Source organism: Mustela nigripes, chromosome 13, assembly GCF_022355385.1.
Source record: "Mustela nigripes isolate SB6536 chromosome 13, MUSNIG.SB6536, whole genome shotgun sequence".
Lineage (NCBI taxonomy): Eukaryota > Metazoa > Chordata > Mammalia > Carnivora > Mustelidae > Mustela > Mustela nigripes.
Genome location: NC_081569.1, coordinates 58760297 through 58775475, shown reverse-complemented (window position 1 = coordinate 58775475; position 15179 = coordinate 58760297). Strand labels below are relative to the sequence as shown.

Sequence of the window (15179 nt, the reverse complement as noted above, 5' to 3'; positions counted from 1 at the left end):
TGTGGTTCCCTGAGCAACTCACTTCACCTTTGTCTATTTGCTTCACTGAAAAACACTTAAAAAATACACATCCTACCTACCTGAAATAATGAGGCTAAAGGGGCTGTGTACGGGAAAAAGCCTTGTAAACTGTAAAGCGCTGTCCATACTAGCAAGCAGATAGTTGATGATACCGAGGATAAAGAAAATCAGTTTGGGGACCCACGGCAAGTCTTCATGAGCTTACAATGGGAGAATCCACGAAAAAAACAAAGTGCAAAACTAGTATTTTTTATTCACGTGGAATCCAAAATATAGCAAGAATTTGAAATGCATGATCTTTTTGAGCTGCACAGCAATCTTGTGAGGAAGGAATTATTATTATTCCCATTTCACAGAGGAGGAAACAGCTGAGAGAGGATGGGAGACCTACGGAGCAACATATGAATGGTAGAGGGCCACATAAGCCTTTAGACGTCCTCCTTTCGAGTTCAATCTAAATACGAATAACCCTTTCCTCAGCCACAGCGTCCGCAGGAACACCGAGGAGACAGGAACGCTGCCCCACCCCGCGAGGGTCCAAGGGCGTTCTCCGCCATCCCTGGCCCCCACACCTTATTTCCGCACGGTACAGCCCTTCTCTCTTCTCGCGAGACTGGAAGCATACTGCTTCTGGTTGCCAAGGGAACAGCGTTCCTGGAGGCAGGAGGGCTTTGTACGCAAAGCTCTTTCCCCCTCCAGAGAAGCTAGCGTGCCGGGAAAGACCCCTCCCCTTTGGGGGACAGTTGGGGACGCTGAGTGTCAGCGGTACGCTTCTGCGCCCGTCAGTGATCCGCCGACCGGCGACTGCCTCCCAGAGTTTCCGCGGGGAAGGTAAGTCACCATACCTGTTAGGACCCCACCTCCACGGCCGCGCGACTTGCCGCGGCGTGAGCTGGGCGGAGTCAGGTCGGGGCCGCGGCAGGGCTGGCAGGAAGAGGGGCAGGGCCAATGAGAGGGCGGGGCGGAGTCGTGTCTGGCTGCTGGGCCCGGAGACTGGCTGTTAGGGCGAAGGAGCAGGGCCAGGACCAGTAGGGGGCGGAGTGGGCGGGGTGGGCGGGGCCTGGGAGGGAGGGGCATGCCCAATCGGAACAGAGCCATCTGTCTCTACTGAGACGGTAGCCAGCATTTCCACGTTCTCTACCTTAGGACCGTCTATCAGGGACTCCCACTGTCCTTTGCCTTCTGGACCTTAAGATCTAACTAAAACTTACATTAAAAATTAATCGCCAGTCATTTGAAGTAAACCGTAAATAGCAAAGAATGCGAATAGGTATGTCACAGGGCGGCGTGGGGGGAAAGGTGGCCAGTAAACATTTGGCTGTAGACTCCCTTTCGCTGGTAAAGAAATGTAAATCAGACTCACCGATATCTTTGACACTTACCAAGTGACAAAGATGGAAAAGCTGTGATGATAACCAGATTGACCTCAGGCCAGAATGGGGAAAGAGGCACTTTCTTCACACCCTGCTGATGGTGTAATTTGGTACAACCTTTTTGGTGGACAGTGTGGAGTCCTACCACAAGTTGAAATGCAAGTATTCTTGGGCTCAGTGTGGTTTATCATTCAAGTATATATTTTGTTTAGTATCTTCAAACGAAAATTCACACAAAGAGCTTAACTTGAAGTTGTGTGTGCTATTTGTGTGTGTTTGTATTGGGGAGGAGTAGGTAGTTAGAAAGGATAGAGGTTTGCATATGCCTAAAAGAAGTGAGATCCCCCAAGTCTATTAACAGTGATTCTTGGGGTGAAGAAAAATTTGACTTTTTTAAAAAAAATAAATATTTATTTATGAGAGAGGGAGAGAGCATTCATTGGGGGAGAGATGGAGGGAGAGAATCTTCAATTGGAGTCCTGGGGAGGGGGAGCCCGGCTTGGGGCTCATGCCCCGACCATGACCATGAGATCATGACCTGAGCCAAAACCGAGTCCAGCGCTCAACAGACCAAGGAACCCAGCCACCCTGGAAATTTTGATTTTAAAAAGTTGTACATTCTTCTGTATTATTTGACTTTTTGCTTCTCATGGGCAAGTATTTTTTACACAAGAAATATGTAAGTTTAAAAAAAAAAAACTTGTACCGTTAAATAACTTTTAGACATTAAAACCGTGAAAATAAATACAATTCCATATTTTTATTTATTTTTATTTTTAAAAGATTTTATTTATTTATTTGACAGAGATCACAAGTAGGCAGAGAGGCAGGCGAAGAAAGAGGAAGGGAAGTAGGCTCCCTGCCGAGCAGAGAGCTGATGCCGGGCTGGATCCTAGGACCCTGGGATCATGACTTAAGCCAAAGGCAGAGGTTTTAACCCACTGAGCCACCTAGGTGCCCCAATTCCTTATTTTTAAAGGTTGGCTATTTATTGTTACTAAAAAGAGGAGCATTCATTTTCTTTCAGTTCTTCCTTTCATCTAAAATACCAAATTTTGGCAGCCATGTGTCCCCATTTTGGTGTAAATGATCCCTGGTGATTGGATTTCTTACAAGCCTGTATAAAATTTATTTATTATATAATTATTAATAATCAACTACAATCAATATAATATACTAAACAATAATTAATATTATAAAATTGTATTAATTATATAGACATATAATAATTTATTACACAATATATTCTATGTTATATAGAATATGTTTATATATTTATTATTTATATATTTATTAACTTATTATTTTTATTTTAAAAAGATTTTTATTTATTTGACACAGAGAGTGCACAAGCAGGGGGAGCACCAGGTAGAGGGAGAAGCAGACTCCTGGCTAAGCAGGGAGCCCCATGTGGGACTGGATCCCAGAACCCCAGGATCATGACCTAAGCCGAAGGCAGACGCTTAACTGACTGAGCCATCCAGCCACCCCTGAAAAAGTTTAAATTAATTTTGTTTGAAATGAATGTTATAAAAAGTTGATATGTGTTAGTGGTGATTGTTAAAATTTAGAATCTGGTGATATATCATCTGCTTAATGGAATATCATGAAGTAAATAATATTTTATTTTTGGAATACCTTTAATGCAATAAGAAAATGCTTCCTCATGTGTTGTTAAGTGAGAAATATACAAGTCAAATTTTCGTGGAAACACAAAGAGAAAAAATTGATAAGAAATATGCCAATGATGTTTAGCATAGAGTGGTGAATATTGGGTGATTTTTATTTATTTTTGAATATACTTTAATATATTCTAGACAGTTTTTTTCCTAGACAGTTTTCTACAATGAATAAATTAACTATGACTTCAAGGTATACTTATTATTAGAAAATCAAAAGATACATATAAGGGAAAGGTAAAATAAAAGACCAAGAATGGGACACCTGGGTGGCTCACTTGGTTAAGCGTCTGCCTTCTGCTCAGGTCATGATCTCAGGGTCCTGGGATCAAGCCTTACATTGGGCTCTCTGCTGTGCAGGGAGTCTCCTTCTCTTTCTCCCTCTGTTTGCTGCTCCCCCTGCTCGTGCTTGCTAATTCTCCCTCTCAAGTAAATAAATAAAAATCTTCGGAAAAAAAAAAAAGACCAAAAACATTCATGAACCCACCAATCCAGAAGAACCCACCTCTGTTCCTTCTCTGGTTTGTTATCGTCTTTCAGGTCCCTTTATGTATATTTCTTTAAGTAGAAAATTGAATTTTTTTTTTTAAGCAAAATGTTGACATTTATCAAGATTTTTTTTCCTTCCTTCTTTACTCCCTCCCCCCACTTCTTCCTTCCTTCCTTCCTTCCTTCCTTCCTTCCTTCCTTCCTCTCTTTCTTTCTTTTTTTGCCTATGTAGAAAAAGTAACGGATAAGGGGCATTAGGATCTTATAGATATGCTTTCAGTGTTTAAGAAGAAATCTCAAGGGGCGCCTGGGTGGCTCAGTGGGTTAAGCTGCTGCCTTTGGCTCAGGTCATGATCTCAGGGTCCTGGGATCCAGCCCCACATCGGACTCTCTGCTCAGCAGGGAGCCTGCTTCCTCCTCTCTCTCTCTCTGCCTGCCTCTCTGCCTGCTTGTGATCTCTCTCTGTCAAATAAATAAATAAAATCTTTGAAAAAAAATTAAAAAAAAAGAAGAAATCTCAATAGCCACATAGAAATTCCACAAGAAAACATAAAACATTGTCAAAGAAAGTAATCAAATGATAATTAAATACTTAAGATGACAGAAGCACTAAATGTTGATTTAACTGAATACAGTGCCTTAACTATATTGAGTGTATGTGGGGAAGAGTGAATTCCTCTATGTAAATTCCTTGTTTATGCCCTTAGCCAATTTTCTATTTGAATGTTTCTTTTTCTTACAGATTGGTAAGAGTTCTTTAAATATGTAAATTCATTAATATTTTGTGTATTATCTGCATTACATATATTTTCCCTATTTTCTCAGGTGCCTTTTAGTTTAATTTAGAGTTCTTTTTGTTTGTTTATTTGTTTATTGACTTTTTTTTTTAGGTAATTGGTGAGTATTCTTTTTTTAAAAAAATTTTTAACAAACATATACTGTATCATTAGCCCCAGGGGTACAGGGTTACCCAGGGGTACAGGTCTGTGAATCGCTGCCAGGTTTACACACTTCACAGCACTCACCATAGCACATACCCTCCCCAATGTCCATAACCCCACTACTCCTCACCTTCCCCCCATCAACCCTCAGTTTGTTTTGTGAGATTGTTTGTGAAATTTGTTTTGTGAGATTGTTTGTGAAATTTGTTTTGTGAGTCTCTTATGGTTTGTCTCCCCCACCGATCCCATCTTGTTTCATTTATTCTTTTCCTACCACCCAAACCCCTCATGTTCCATCTCCACTTCCTCATATCAGGGAGATCATATGATCGTTGTCTTTCTCTGATTGATTTATTTTGCTAAGCATCATACCCTCTAGTTCCATCCATGTTGTCACAAATGGCAAGATTTCATTTCTTTTGATGGCTGCATAGTATTCCATTGTATATATATACCACATCTTCTTTATCCATTCATCTGTTGATGGACATCTAGGTTCTTTCCATAGTTTGGCTATTGTGGACATTGCTACTATAAGCATTCAGGTGCACGTGCCCCTTTGGATCACTACGTTTGTATCTTTAGCATAAATACCCAGTAGTGCAATTGCTGGGTCGTAGGGTAGCTTTATTTTCAACTTTTTGAGGAACCTCCATGCTGTTTTCCAGAGTGGTTGCACCAGCTTGCATTCCCACCAACAGTGTAGGAGGGTTCCCCTTTCTCTGCATCCTCTCCAGTATCTGTCATTTTCTGACTTGTTAATTTTAGCCATTCTGACTAGTGTGAGGTAGTATCTCATTGTGGTTTTGATTTATATTTCCCTGATGCTGAGTGATGTAGAGCACTTTTTCATGTGTCTGTTGGCCATCTGGATGTCTTTGCAGAAATGTCTGTTCATGTCCTCTGCCCATTTCTTGATTGGATTATTTGTTCTTTGGGTGTTGAGTTTGCTAAGCTCTTTATAGATTTTGGATACTAGTCCTTTATCTGATATGTCATTTGCAAATATCTTCTCCCATTCTCTCAGTTGTCTTTTGGTTTTGTTGACTGTTTTCTTTGCTGTGCAAAAGCATTTGATCTTGATGAAGTCCCAATAGTTCATTTTTGCCCTTGCTTTGTTTTTTGACTTTTAAGAGCTGTAAATGTTAGGTTTTCAAAGCTCCTAGTCTCTTCCTTTTTGATTTATGCTCTTGGTGTTATCTTTAGTAAGTCATTAATTTGTTATGTGAATTATCTTTATATATTTCTTTTTAGTCTCTTGGAGATTTCTTTTTTTTTTTTTTTAAGATTTTATTTATTTATTTGAGAGAGAAACAGTGAGAGAGAGCATGAGCTAGGAGAAGGTCAGAGAGCGAAGCAGACTTCCCATGGAGCTGGGAGCCTGATGTGGGACTCGATCCCGGGACTCCGGGATCATGACCTGAGCTGAAGGCAGTCGTCCAACCAACTGAGCCACCCAGGCGTCCCACTTGGAGATTTCTTATTTTACATTTACGTATTATTTTAAAAATTAGTTTTTACTTTTATTTAAGTAGTGTAGTAAAAAACGTCAAACTCTACTATAACATTTACAATGGAAGAAAATAAAGCAGTACCTAGTCTCATTCTCCAGAGGCAACCATCCTGAACTTGTAAATATTATGCTTATATAACTATGGTTGGCTCTATCAGTTTTGGGGCATTCTCTTTGATTTCCCATCATGACAGATTAATATCTTATACTACTTCTCCTTTTATGTACTCCTTCCCACATACACTTAATATAGATAAGGCTCAGTATTTGGTTAAATCAACATTTAGTGCATCTGTTGTTATAATACTTAATTATCATTTGAGTGCTTTCTTTGACAATGCTTTATTTTTCTTGTGGAATTTCTATGTGGCTCTTCAGATTTCTTCTTAGACATTCAAACCCATCTATAAGATTGTAATTCAATGGCCCTCATCCATTTTTTTCTACAGAGGCAAAGTCATAAGATCGTCAGTTATATCCCCCCACCCCGGGAACTGTATTTTATTTAATTTATTATTTTTAGGAACAAACATAAGAGAACAGACCTATTTCTAAAGCAAACTGGGAGATTTCTGGAGCTTTTTAGATGATCCATGTCATTGACGGTTCTCTGTTCTTCTCCCTTTACTGACAGGTATTATACTGGCTCTACAAACTCTTCCATCTCATTGCTCCCTCTGTAAGCTGCAATCAGTCTCCCTTGACAGCCTGCTCATGGCATTTACAAGACTTTTGGCCTTTTAGTGACTTACGCTTTTTGATTGTGTTGTGATGGGCCAGGGTGATCCGTCATTCCACAATAATAATGTCAGCGCCTTCCTGAGTGAGCCCAGATGCCTTTGCCGAGTTTGAATAATGTTGAGATCAATGCCTTTTTCATTTGCTAAGATGGAAAGAGTTGACCTACTGGTCCCTTAAGCATTGGCTTTGGCACATTGACAAATCATATTATCCCTCTGTGTGCCTTGGAGGAGCAATGCCTTGTTGATGTTTATGCTTCTTCCTATATCCAAAACTTCCCTGGACTCTGCCTCCGCTGTTCAAAAAAAGAAAGATGAGTCATTGTGTAGGGTAAAAAAAGGACATTGTTTACACTTACTGGGGCCAGAGGCAATGTCTTTCCTCTTTCTGTTATGAGAGAAATGGTTTAATTCATAATTAATAGAAATTTAGGGAGATTATGAAATTTAGGGAAGGATCATTGGAAGATCCATTTACATGTAAAGCTAAGTATGAGAAGGCAAACTCTTTGAATTCTCCTATTTCTTCCATTTTCTCAGCACACATGATACCCTAGCATTACTGAGCAGATCTGGAATGGTCCTGATTAAGGGCACAGTTTAGAAGAATCAAGGTGCCTATAATGCTCAAGTTCTCCCACTAGTTTAAACTATCTTGTCTAATAATCCTTGCTTCAGAAAACAGTACTTGGAATAGGGAACCAGAGGGGTGACAGACCTATGCATGGTGTTGCACGAAAAATAGAAGTTGGTAATAGGGGGCCAGATAGTAAGGGTGTGTCCTCTAGCAAAGAAAGTAGGTTTTATTCTCTTGTTTCTGAGGGTGAAGTAGAATCATAGGTTTTAAAAGTGGGGGACTGGTAGAAAAAGAGTGGTAACCAGGAGATGGTACTCCATGAAAATGTGGTACCAGGGAGGAGAGGAGAAGTCGGAGCTGAGAGCTGAGCTAGAATAGGAAGCACTAGATACAAAAAGGAAGGCAAAACCTGAAGAAAGTAGAGGACTTAGGTAGGCATCATTATGATGAAGTAAATCTGGGTTGAGCGGCTAGGTGCTCTATGAGTATCTTCTGAAGCCAAGGACATGGTAAATCTTTCTTTCTTCCTTCCTTCCTTCCTTCCTTTCTTTCTTTCTTTCTTTCTTTCTTTCTTTTTTTTTTTAGATTTTAATTATTTATTTGACAAACAGAGATCCCAAGTAGGCAGAGAGGCAGGCAGAGGGGTGGGGGGGAGAAGCAGGCTCCCTGCTGAGCAGAGAGCCTGATGCAGGGCTCAATCCCAGGACCCCAAGATCATGACCTGAGCCGAAGGCAGAGGTTTTAACCCACTGAGCCACCCAGGTGCCCCTAAATGTTTCTTTTTGAGGCACAGAAAGCCCCTGAGATAGCAGTCACTCTGCATTCTTTTTTAGCCACTTTCTGCATCTAACCTCCTGGTCACAAGGTTTTCTACCTACAGTAAGAGAAAATCCCTGGACACAGAGGTCTTTTGACAGAATTAGGGTAGTGTGACTTTGGTGGCAACATAATCCTTATTAACAATGGTTCTGAGCTAACTGTGCATTAACTCTAATGAAACATGCAAGCATACAGGTCATAACGAGCTTTAATTTCTTGTTTGTTTCAGGATATCGATGGATATTATAAAGGGAAACTTAGATGGAATTTCAAAACCATCCTCAAGTTCAAGAATACGTCCTGGGAGTAGAGATTCGAGTACTTCTTTGGAGGTACTCTCACCGGAACCGGCATCCTTCAAGGTACCTCGCTGTGTAGAAATGATTTCAAGTCCCTCTCTTGAACTCTAGCACTTGATAAACTAACGCTGTTTTTAATATCCCTTTTAAAGAATCCTCTTGAAAGGGTATGTTTTGGGACCACTTGCAGATTTCTTCTTGGATTTTACTTTAGATCATTTGGCAAATCACAATAAAGATACAGGACAGTTCTATCACTCCTCAAAAATTTCTTCATGCCACCCCTTTGTCCTTAATCTCTCCTATTCTTTTTTTTTATTTAAATTCAATTAATTAACACAGTGTATTATTAGTTTCAGAGGTACAGTTCAGTGATTCATCAGCTGCGTATAACACCCAATGCTCATTATATCATGTGCCCGCCTTAATGTCCATCACCCAGTTACCCCATACCCTCCCACCTCCCCTCTAGAAACCCTCAGTTTCTTTCCTATGAGTAAGAGTCTCTTATGGTTTGTCTTCCTCTCTGATTTTGTCTTATTTTATTTTTCCATCTTTTCCCTATAGTCCTTTGTTCTATTTCTTAAATTTCTCATATCAGCGAGATAATATGATAATTATCTTTCTCTGATTGACTTACTTTGCTTAGATCATATGATAATTATCTTTCTCTGATTGACTTACTTCACTTAGAACTATCCTCTAGTTCCATCTACATTGTTGCAAATGGTAAGATTTCATTTTTTGATGGCTGTGTAATATTCCATCGTGTGTGTGTGTGTATTTAAAAAATATCTATATATCTATATATATAGATATATATCGATATATCACCTCTTCTTTATCCATTTATCTGTTGATGGCCATCTGGGCTCTTTCCATAGTTTGTCTATTTCACTCTGCCCTACTCTTAATCCTGGAAACTCCTGATCTATTCTCTATCTATCGTTTCTCTTTTTCCAGAGAGTCATATGAATGGAATTAAAAAGTGTGTAGCTTTTCGGGACGCCTGGGTGGCTCAGTTGGGTTAAAGCCTCTGCCTTCAGCTCAGGTCATGTTCTCAGGGTCCTGGGATAGAGCCCTGCATTCAGTTCTCTGCTCAGCGGGGAGCCTGTTTCCCTCTCACTCTCTACCTGCCTCTCTGCCTGCTTGTGATCTCTGTCTCTCAAATAAATAAATAAACCCTTAAAAAAAAAAAGTGTGTAGCTTTTGAGTCTGACTTTCCCTGTTGGCACAATGCATTTGTGACTCCTCTATTGTTATAATAGGTATCAATAGTTCACTCCTTATTACTAATGAGTAGTGTTCCTTTGTGTGGGTGTACCACAGTGTGTTTATCCATTAAGATGTTAAGGAACATTTGGATTGTTTGCAGGTTTTGGTGTTTATTAATAAGCTGCTATTAATATTTGTATACTGAATTTTTTAGGGGGAGAAATAGTTTTTAATTTTTCTTGGGTAAATTCCTAGGAGTTGGATTACTGGGTTGTATGGTAAGTGTATGTTTAACTATAAGAAACTGCAGAACTGTTTTTTGTTGCCATGAGAAATTTGAGAGTTCCAGCTGCTCAGCATCCTCACCAGCAGCTGATATTGTTAGTTTTTTTTTTTAAAGCCATTCTAATAGTTATATACTAGTTATCTCATTGTAATTTTAACTCACATTTTGCTGGTGACTAATAATGAATGTACTTCTTTGTAATCCACATATCTCTTTTGGAAAGTGTATTAGTTTTCTTTTCTTTTTAAAGATTTTATTTATTTATTTGACAGACAGAGATCACAAGTAGGCAGAGAGGCAGGCAGAGAGAGAGGGGGAAGCAGGCTCCCTACGGAGCAGAGAGCCTGATGCTGGGCTTGATCCCAGGACCCTGAGACCATGACTTGAGCCAAAGGCACAGACTTAACCACTGAGCCACCCAGGCACCCCAAGCGTATTAGTTTTCTTTGTCTGACTTTTAAAATTGTATTTTTTTCTTATTGTTAACTTCTGCAAGTTCTTTATATATATATAAAATTGTATTTTTTTTTCTGATAACTTTTGAGAGTTCTTTATGTATCATGTCAGATATATGACTTGCGAATATTTTCTACTGGTCTGTAGCTTGACTTTTCATTCCTTAAACTGTGTCTTTTGAAGAGCAAAAACTTGAAATTTTGTTAAAAAATGCAGTTTGTCAAAATTTTTTTGAGGCTTGTGTTTTTTTGTTTTTTTGTTTTTAATTTTTAATTTTTTATAAACATATATTTTTATCCTCAGGGGTACAGGTCTGTGAATCACTAGGTTTACACACTTCGAGGCTTGTGTTTTTTTGTTGCATCCAAGAATTCTTTGTTTAAGCCAGGGTTCCAAAGATTTCCTCCTCTGTTTTCTTCTGAAAGTGTTATAGTTTTATGTGTTACATTTTTATATTTTGCTTTTAGCCTCTGTTGTTGCCAATGAGAGGGCTTTTGTAAATCTGATATTCATTACAGTGTGTGCTGTGTGCTCTGGTTGCTTTAACTTTTTTTTCTTTGTCTTCAGTATCTACGGTTATTCACCTTTGTATGGATTTATTTATTTTATCTTTCTGGTGATCAGAACTTCTTCAATCTGAGGATTTGTGTGTTTTGTTTTATTGAAAAATTCTCAGTCATTTTTAAAAAATGTTTCTAATATTGCCTCCTTTTTTTCTCTTGCATCATCATGAAAGTCATATTAAATATCTATTGAAATTTTCCCTGCTATCCTTTATTTCTCTTATCTTCTTTTTAATATTTTCTAAAAATATTAAATATATTTTCATTTCTTTCTCTGTGTTTCATCCTGGGGACTTTTTAACATCTATTTTTGAATTTTTGAATTCTTTCTTATACTATGTCACATCTACTCTTTAATCCATTGAATTTTTTTTTAAGATTTTATTTATTTATTTGACAGACAGAGATCACAAGTAGTCAGAGAGAGAGGCAGGCAGAGAGAGAGAGGAAGAAGCAGGCTCCCTGCAGAGCAAAGAGCCCAGATGCGGGGCTTGATCCCAGGACTCTGAGATAATGACCTGAGCTGAAGGCAGAGGCTTTAACTCACTGTGCCACCCAGATGCTCCTAATCCATTGAATTTTTAAAGTTAATGACATATTTTTAATTTCTGGAAGCCCTTTTTAGTTTATTTTCAAATAAACTAAAAGATGGTTGGTGCTAATGGAATGAGGAACTGTGGGTAAAATTATAAAATGGGCAAAGTTTGCCTTTTGTTCTTTTTGCTCAAAAAGAACATCTTTTTGCTCCATTGCTTCTTGTTCATTCTAAGAGTTAGGATCATATGGGGTGATACATATAAAAGGTCTTTTTGTGTCCTGAAGTGGACACAAAATATACCATCCAAGTATATTGCTAATATCTAGTTATGTTTTCTATATTCTGTATTCCCCTATATAAACACCATTCTCTGGGAAAGGTCGGCCAAATTCATTTATGCCAAGATATAAATAACCGACAGGGCTCATGTGATCTCTTCCAACAATTTCAGCATTTTTACGGAACCTGTAGCCTCAAGGATTTACTGGGTTTTATGGAATTTAAGGGTTTAACCTGGCCTTTCACAGAAGTGTGTTTTTGAACAGATCCAGTATAGAATGAAACCAGTGGAGGCCTAACCCACAAATAAGAAAAACAATGCCTGTGTAATCTTGGCTCAGTTCCACTGGGACTTATGCCCTAGTCCAGGTGAACAGAGATGCTCCGTGCCGTGCCGTCCTGTGTCCCTGGCAGCTTAATTCTCCATAACACCCACCTTCTGTCCTGGAGATTCACAGAGGGGCACAGATTCCCGTGGCCGAGAGTTGACCACGTGGATGCAGAGAGAACAGAAAACCCTCCAAGGGCTGGATTCTTACATTGGGAGGAGAAAGGTATTCCTCGCAGCAGTGGCTGACTCTCTCTCTCTTTCTCTCTCAGGTTTTGCCTCTCCCTTGGCCTGTGTTCCCTTCCACTGTGACTCTCACTGCCACTCGCAGCTGTCAGGGGTTACGATCCCTGTCCCCCCCCCCTCCCCCCGCCATGCAGCCATGGATGTCTTTTCTTGTTCTCTCAGGAAAACACAGCTGTCCCAAACTGGTGTTTTCAAAATGAGCATTGCTAAAATAGAAAGAGAAACCAAAATGAAATAGAAAAACTGTGACTAGCTTAAAAAATAATCACGAAAGCACGGATTCTGACTTGAAGACTCACGTTAGAAACACATCTCCATTCAGACTCTTTGCTTTTCAACTCTTCATAGCCACATGTAGCTAGTGGCCATCGTATGGGACAGCAGAGCGCTGACTCTCCATCCGAGTGAAAGCTCAGGGAGCGGGCATCATCATGCCTCATCTCCAGGGTGGGCAGAGAATGTTTCCTTGTGGGACTGATTCCTGCCCCTTCTCTATATTGCTGGAAATTGCTGGGCAATGGGGCAGTTGGTGCATATGTTACTAAATTTAGTTGTGTAGTTAAATTATATTTAATTAAAAAGTGAAATATTTCTAAACTAGTTTAACACTAATGTAAGTATGTGAGGACATACATACACACACTAGTGTTAAACTAGTCTAGAAATGTAAAGTCTTCAAGAATATATTATTTATGAAAATTATTTCTTTGGAAATAATGAGGTTGATACTGCAATCAAGTTGAACTCTGGTAAAGAGAACAACTCAGACAGCGGCAATGCAGAAGAAAGTAGAAACAATAATGATGATAAAGGGGAAAAGGACTCTGAAAAGCCAAAATTGGTGGAGGATGGATCAGATGAAGGTCTGAACTTTGTTCAACATCAGACAGTCCCTGACTCTTCAGGTAGGATAAAATCACTAGGTGATTGGGTAATGACCGTGACAGATATTATAGTTCAAATATTAGAGTTACATATGTTTTTTATCAGCTGGGTAGAAATAATAGTCAAGAGGCGTACCTTTGTGAGCACCGGTTTTTATTTAGAATAATGTGCAGTCCTTAAAAACACTTAGAAAAATGATGAAATTTGTGAAATAATGAATAAAATAAAATAAAATAATGAAACACTTAGAAAAATAATAAAATAATAAAAACACTTAAAACACTTAAAAACACAGAAAAATAATGAAATTTGTGAAATAAATAATAAAATAACAAAACAGAAACATAACTGAATAAAATTGTTATTGTGGTCATTTTACATTAATCAAGTAGAAAGTGTTTCTGCATTTTATGACATGGTTTATTGATCTTTTTGATGACTAAATTATGCAATAAAATATATCCTGTAATTTATATATGACTTCTTCATGATAATCACATTTGATCTTAATAACTTTTAGATTTTTAAAGAGCCCTTTTCCCCCCTTGGTTATTAAGTTAATACTGGTCAGAGTGAATTAGAACAGCATTTCTAAAAATGTGGTCTGGGGGATTGCTGGGTCCTTTACCGGAATTTTGCAAAGTAAGACTACTTTCATCATAATACTGAAATAATGCCATTTGCCTTTTTACCCACTGAATAGACATTTGCAGTGATGGTACAAAAGCATTGGTGAGTAAAATTGCTGGTGCTTTCTTTTGCATGAATAAAGGCATTATATCCCATTGTACTAGTAGTCATTGTGTTCTTCATGACCAGATACTGGCAGAAGAAAGAAATAGCCAGTGCCAGTCAAGAACATCTTTGATGGAGCAGTAAAAATTATTAATCTTATCGAATCTTGCTTTTTCAAATATACATCTTTATAATTGCCTATGAGGTAAAATGGCAGGTATATAAAGCAATTCTGCTGTAAACCAAAATGTGAAGTTTGGGTTGAGGAACAGTACTTGTATGATAGTTGAAGTTGAGAACTGAACTGGCCACTTTTTAATGGAACACCATTCTTATGCAAAAGAATGACTGACAGACAAACTATTATTTAGACTTGGGTATTTGGCAGCCATTTTTTAAAAAGATGAAATGAGCCTGCTACTTCAAGGAAAATAATTGACAGTATCTTTTGTCAATGATAAAATTTGGGCTTTCAAGTGAAAATAGAATTTTGGAAAACTTATGTATGCCATTCCAATATTTAGACTTCTCTGATAAAATATGATGATGGTATTAACCAATGAGATTTTAAAAAATGCTAAATATTTAAACAAATGTTTTTAAAAAATTTAAATATACCAAAATGTGTTAACATTTTGAAGGTCTGCATAAGTCAGTGAATTATCATTTTCCAAATGACCAGTGCAGGGTAAAAAATCCATTCAGCATGAAAGATAATTGTATGGATTTTAATAGGACAAATACATAAAGCTCACTGATATGGTTATAAATTTCACATTATAACTACTCTTTAAAAAAATACCCGTTGTTGAGTTTTGATATAGTATCAAAGAAGAGTATCCACAATTACCTGAGAAAGTTAATACATTTCTCCTCCCCTTTCCAAGTACATGTCTTTATGAGGCCAGATTTTCTAAATATACTCTTAAGTGAAACAAGAGATTGTAATATATTATACAAGTAGATTTGAGAATCTAGCTGTCTTCTATCAAGCTAGATATTACAAATTTAAAACAATGCCATTCTTCTTAATAATTTTGAATATATAGTTATTTGTCATAAAAATATTATATTTATGTTAATATGAAATTACTAATAACATTATTTTTAAATGAATAAATAAATCTGTATAATATTTTTCAGTTTTTATTTCTGATATGGTAATTATCAATAGATGTAACATAAACGAAATCTGTT

At 38.0% G+C, this 15179-nt stretch overlaps 1 protein-coding gene across 1 annotated transcript in view; it reads left to right on the top strand.

The window, feature by feature from the left end:
• Nucleotides 1–324: 324 nt before the first annotated feature.
• The window catches only part of FSIP1 (fibrous sheath interacting protein 1), a 181387-nt gene continuing 166532 nt past the window's right edge, over nucleotides 325–15179 (top strand). The window contains exons 1-3 of the mRNA XM_059371172.1: nucleotides 325–852; nucleotides 8382–8514; nucleotides 13084–13267. Coding sequence (XP_059227155.1) covers nucleotides 8389–8514; nucleotides 13084–13267 — 310 coding nt within the window. The 5' untranslated portion in view covers nucleotides 325–852; nucleotides 8382–8388. The remainder of the gene's footprint in view (nucleotides 853–8381; nucleotides 8515–13083; nucleotides 13268–15179) is intronic.